Genomic DNA, 6000 nt, shown 5'->3' with positions numbered 1-6000 from the left:
AAAAAATCGTGAATTTGCAAAAAAAATTAGGTTCGGCTACTGTAGTATTTTTATTTGTATTTGACAATTATTGTGCAACTATGGACTAACTAGGCTCAATTCGTCTCGTAACTTATAAACAAACTGCGTAATTAGTTATTTTTTTTATCTATATTTAATGCTTAAAACTTTTTGAAAACTAAACAAGGCCAGAAGCATGGAAGAGACTCTGTCAACATGGATTTGCAAAGGATAAAGACCATCTCATCTCTATCAGCTATCACAAAAAGAGATCGCCTCTCTCAGATAGAAAACCAAAATTTTAGGCTAACTTTTGAAACCATTGGATTTACCTCTATGAGTGGTTTTGACTGATATGATATCATGTCTACGGTCTTACATGTGGCTACTTTTCCATAATGCTATTCTCATGAAAGACAACATTTCAAGACGTAATCGGAAGGCCAATGATAACTGTCCCTTTTGCGTAGAAAAAGAAACAATTGATTATCTATTTTTTAATGCACAACAACCAAATATGTTTGGAGTCTGATTGCTTTTGCTATAGGAGTTGATGTAGGCCTTGTTTAGTTCTGAAAAAAATTCGAATTTCGGTACTGTAGCATTTTCGTTTTTATTTGACAAATATTATCCAATCATGGACTAACTAGGTTCAAAAGATTCATCTCATGATTTACAGACAAACTGTGTAATTAGTTTTTATTTTCGTCTATATCTAATGCTTTATGCATGTGCTCAAAGATTTGATGTGACGGGAAATCTTGAAAAAAATTTGGTTTTCGGAGTGAACTAAACAAGGCCGTAGACCATGCAATTTTGAGCAATACTGAACTTGGATCAAATTAAATTTACCCAATGGGGAACTTGTATACACAGTGGGTCTTACTGCTTTGTGTTGGATAGTATGGCGCCTAAGAAATGCTACTTGTTTTTTATGACAAACGAATCAAATGTCCAAAACAAGGGCCCGTTTGGTTCGCGATGTTAAAATTTAACTCCTGTCACATTAAATATTTGAACACATGCATAGAGTACTAAATATAAATTATTTATGAAATTAAAAACACAGCTAGAGAATAATTTACAAAACGAATCTTTTGAGCCTAGTTAGTCCATAATTGGATACTAATTGCCAAATAAAACGAAAATACTACGATACTTGGTAAACTTTAACACCTCCAACTAAACATCCCTATTTGATCTGCTCTTTATATTCTGAGCAGGTCTGCAAAAGCCTGAGATGGAGAAACAAATGGTAGAAGGAGCAAGGAGCAGAAGATCGAGTTGAAGTCAAAGGCGTTGTTCGTTCTTCCACAATCAAACAAGAAGACAATGAGAAAATGATGAGAGGCCCTCTTATACTACAGACTAAATGCTTGCTTCGAGTATACATCCCCCATCATAACATCAGAATGCTTATAAAAATACGTATAAAATGAAGGAAGTAACCTGACAGCTTTGTATTTGTACTCCTATATGACAGTTTCATTAACAAGGCCCTGTGTGGCTTGTGTCGTCATCCAGCCAAACAAAAGTCTAGTCTGACCCATGTGTAGTGTAGCTGATCAGATTTGTCCACCGCACTGTTGTCGAGCTGCAGCCACTATTTCGTACTAGAAACGAAGCACAAAGCACAATAGGTTGTGGCAAGCAAAGTTGATGCACCAAACAAAGAAAGGCATCCTTAAGTGCAAGACCGGCCTCCGAAAGTGTGGCGCACCGAACCTTAGCGTGGCAACTGGCAAGTTCAGGATGCGAGTGTACACAGCCTAAAACTCACTTTCCTAAGGCACTCATAAATTAGCCACATTTTCCCTCCACACAAACCTATCAACAAGTATATTCTAAAAATTAATTTCTTATAATAAAGTGCCAGTTGCTAAAAAATCTAAAACTATTTGAGAGTCAAAGCATATATACAATTTAACTTGGCTACGATTTACATTCTACGGATTGGAAACCTTTTCCAAAGTAAAATACACTGTACAGCGTCGGACAGAGGGAGTACATTGCTGATGCCCTAGGGCATCACACAAACCTATCAACAAGTTGGCCACCGAAGTAGCACGGCACCATACCTAGCCTCCACATTCCAGCATACAGATCACGAAATATAGCACGACTAAATCAATAATCATTAAACTCTGTGTTTTGTCAATTCGCTGAGGTAATATTCTCCACAACCGATGTCTTGACCAAAATGCAGACAAAAGGAAAATAAAAGCTCAACTCCTTTTACCCTCTAACTATTTTTTTTACAAAGGTAGCAAAAAGAATACTCCAAGCTATACAGCAACACCCTTGGAGTAATGTTTGAGAAATTATCAAGATTGTAGTGAGACCAAAGAGACAAACTCAGTGCTCAAGCCCCCACCTTTCCTAATGTTGATCACAAAATGCTCAGGGTACTTTCTTAGCAGCAATACAAGTCCATGCCATGGTCTGAAATCAGTTTCAGTCTCCGGAAAGTCTTCAGATGTCAGATATTTTCGCACCCTGCTGTGGTGCCACATATTGCCGTACTTATCAAACATCTAATACAAGAGAAATATTTGTTATAAATAAACAGGATATAACAAACATGAAAGAAATGCTAAAATAGAGCAAACTACAGGAAATCTGGTTAGGACGTAAGCCACAGGAAGTTTTACACAATAATTGCAACAAGAAACTGTCAAGAAGAGAATAGGAAACAGGAAGGCACCAAATGGTCCTTGATCATGAGCCACTGGCTGTGCCAGACCTACCTATTAGTATTGGAAAAATAAGGTGGCAACTACCGGCTTCTAGAAGATTACAACAACCACATTTTGATTAAAAAAAAAGACCAAGCGTAGCATGTTCACTTGGCTAATAAGCTATGGCTGAAAGTACTGTTCACTGATTTATTGTGAAAGAAAAACATTGTTAAAGGAGCGAACAAATGCTGAACATAGTGGAAATTACCAGTAAACTCTATTCTATACTATAAAGGAGCGGACAAATTAGAAAATATTTGTTACCTAAAACTATCGTACCCACCTTAGATCTCCTTCCTTGGATATACATCTAACGCGTATAGATTTGGTTAACTATGGGCTCCAAAACATTTCCCGACACCTAAAACACCTGTGTTCGGTGGAGAAGAGAGCGCCTCTGCCCGAACTATTTTCACCGAGGAGGCTTGCTACCTGCCCGCCTGTACCCGCCCCAGATTATCACGTGCGACGCCCCTCTGTCTCCACCCGTCAACCGTGCCTCCCTACAATCACTGCCGCCCAAAGTGTCCATCCCACAACTGTCGTACCCTTCTTCGACACATCCGCTCCCCGGCGCTGTTACACGATCGCCTCGCTCCGCTCGCCCTACAGAGTGGTATCGGATCCAAACCGCTGCGGCCAGCGATGCCAAGTGCGCAGGGGAAGGTCGGTCAAAGATGATGCACACAACATGGAGGATGCTTAGCCGATCTCCATCTCCCCAAGTGCCGCTGCAGCATGGCCTGCTCCAGCACCTCAGCGCCCCGGCACAGCCTGGCCATGTGTCGAACTTTGCCCGCACCTTGGCCGGCCAGAAGCGACGTCGCCACCCTCCAGCGCCCCTGTGGTGCACTCCCTGCTATCTAGCGCCGTCAGCAGTCACCCATCTCTGCGAGTTTGTTGTTTCGAGATTCAGTCTACAGTTGTTTCACTCTACGAGTTGCCTTGATTCCTCAACCTTTGAAGTCTCAATAATTCATTTGGGTGAGTAATCTTCCCAGAGCAGTGCCTCGGTCGCCCTCCTCCCTGCCCCAGGCTGTGGAGCCGCCATCCGGCCAGAGAAGCCCACTGGCCGCTTGGAGTCGCCGGCTGCCAATCCGACCCCTGAGGTTAGTTCCCACTTACCCGCTGCTCCGCGCCATCCACTCCCGACTCCATCTAGCACTTCGCTGATGTCTACTACTCAGACTCAGGTTCATTCCTCCTACCAATTCGGTTCAATTTGTTGTTGTTTTCTAAGAAGAGAGGCCACCGGGTACGTTTGTTCCTGTTCCGGGTTCATGTTTTCTAGGATCTGACTTGGTTATGGTTGCACGTTCTGGAACTGGGAGACGCTGTGGGAGATGGAGGCAATGCACATGGTGAGAAGGTGAGTTGAGCTGATCTGGGTGTGTCAAATTTTATTCTTTTGTGCTCACATATTCTAATTCTTTTTTTAAAGCAATACGTATTCTAATTCATTATCTTCCTTCTGGATGAAGATTTGTTGCACTCTAGCAGTATGTTATTGTTCAGAAGATTTGTTCAGTCTTACTTGAACCATGATTTGGACTGTTTATGAATTACATGGACAATTGTGAATGCATTAATTTGTTAGTTGTTGAGCTAACCATACTTCAATAGTTGATGTTGGAATTAGAGGAGAATCTCTGTTCTGATGCGGTGATTTATCATTTTTTTATGCACTAAATTATGAGAAATGGCATTGAGGGTGGTGTTCTGTGCAGAAATCTTTAATCTCTGTTTTAATGCAGTGATTATCATTTTTTTATGCACTAAATTATGAGGAATGACATTGAGGGTGGTGTTCTGCATAGAAACCATTCCAGACATTTTTTTCCTAGATGTTTAGCTAATAGGGGCATGCAGTGGCAGGACTCTTTTGAAGTGAAAGTAATCATTCCTAGCACACAATTATGATCACAAGGTAGGAACACTCATATGCCACCAGTCTATTACAATTCCATGGTTTGTAGGCACAGTCCACTGCAATGCTTTTCAAATGTCTTTTCAGGGCAAACAAAATAAGTGCTATACTTCTATGTTCTTTCAGTAATTTTGCAGTTGCCATTATGATGCATTTTATCAAATCATTGCATGGCAAGAAGACTCCTATTCATCTCATACAAATCTGGAGGGATGAAAAATTATGATGTGGAGCCTTTTTCATTCTTTTGGGTTTACCTTATTATGAACTTTTGGTAATGTGAGAAGCACATCGCATATTTAATGGGAGAGATGAAAAAATGTATTTTTCATTTAATTGCGCAAGGCACTGAGATACATGCTATCAGATTACATGGTAGTTGCTTGAGCTTAATCACAGATCAAAAGATGTACAAACTATTAGACTTGAGGAGAAATAATGCCAATCAGATCAATATTTTAGAAATTTGGAGTTCACTGGTGAGCTTTAATTTTCACTCCCTAAGTTGCATTAATGTTTACACGAAGAAATTTATGCAGTTTAGGATTTTTCATCTATTGTTGGAATATAAGTGAATTGCTCACCTCTCTCCATCAGCTTAAGCTTTTGGGTTGAATTGGTTGGTGCATGCAACTCAATATGGTATCAGAGCCAGAGGTCTCGAGTTCGAAACCTGGTTAGCGCAATTAAATAAAATAATTGTTGCTCGCTCCTATTCCACGTCTGAGGCCTGAGGGAGCCTCCACGTGACTTAAGCTTTTGGGTTGAACTGGTTGGTGCATGCAACTCAATATCTATGATAGCTGATAAGAATCTTAATTTCCTTTTACAGGTACGTCTACAAGAGCACTATACAACAATCATATGAGACTTGAATATAATCAGGAGTATTTTCTGAAAATACATACAATAGTGCTTAGCATGGTTTCACATCTGCGATTTGTAATTGTTCATATATAATGTATCATGTAGACTACAAAACTATTAGAAAATAACCTTTATGTTTTGAGGTGCCAGTAACGTCTTCATGGGCAAATATCCCAGGTGTAAGAGTTTGCTAATTTCTTTTGGTATCACCATGTCAGCTTACTGGTTAATTTGTTCTTTCAAAGGAAAATATTGATCCGCCGCAAATATTTCAGGTGCCAGACTGTTAAGGGCCTCAAACCCTAAGATAGCACGACCCCGACTACGTAGTTCGTAGTCGCAATCCATCTTCTCCGGCGAGGTTTGCCCCTCCGCCGTAGGCTTAGGTGAACGGGGGAGAGAGATAGATTTTTGATAATAGATTGCTTAATCCCAAACAGTTCCTGGTTACAAGATAAATAGGCCGGC

At 40.4% G+C, this 6000-nt stretch overlaps 1 protein-coding gene across 1 annotated transcript in view; it reads right to left on the bottom strand.

Annotated features, from left to right (window-relative positions):
* LOC8064416 (FHA domain-containing protein FHA2) overlaps window positions 2113-6000 on the bottom strand; it is a 44667-nt gene continuing 40779 nt past the window's right edge. Inside the window, exon 3 of the mRNA XM_002449406.2 lies at window positions 2113-2534. Coding sequence (XP_002449451.1) covers window positions 2325-2534 — 210 coding nt within the window. The 3' untranslated portion in view covers window positions 2113-2324. The remainder of the gene's footprint in view (window positions 2535-6000) is intronic.

Source organism: Sorghum bicolor, chromosome 5 (genome assembly GCF_000003195.3).
Source record: "Sorghum bicolor cultivar BTx623 chromosome 5, Sorghum_bicolor_NCBIv3, whole genome shotgun sequence".
Lineage (NCBI taxonomy): Eukaryota > Viridiplantae > Streptophyta > Magnoliopsida > Poales > Poaceae > Sorghum > Sorghum bicolor.
Note: the sequence above shows the minus strand (reverse complement) of the source record. Positions and strands in the feature narration are given on the sequence as shown.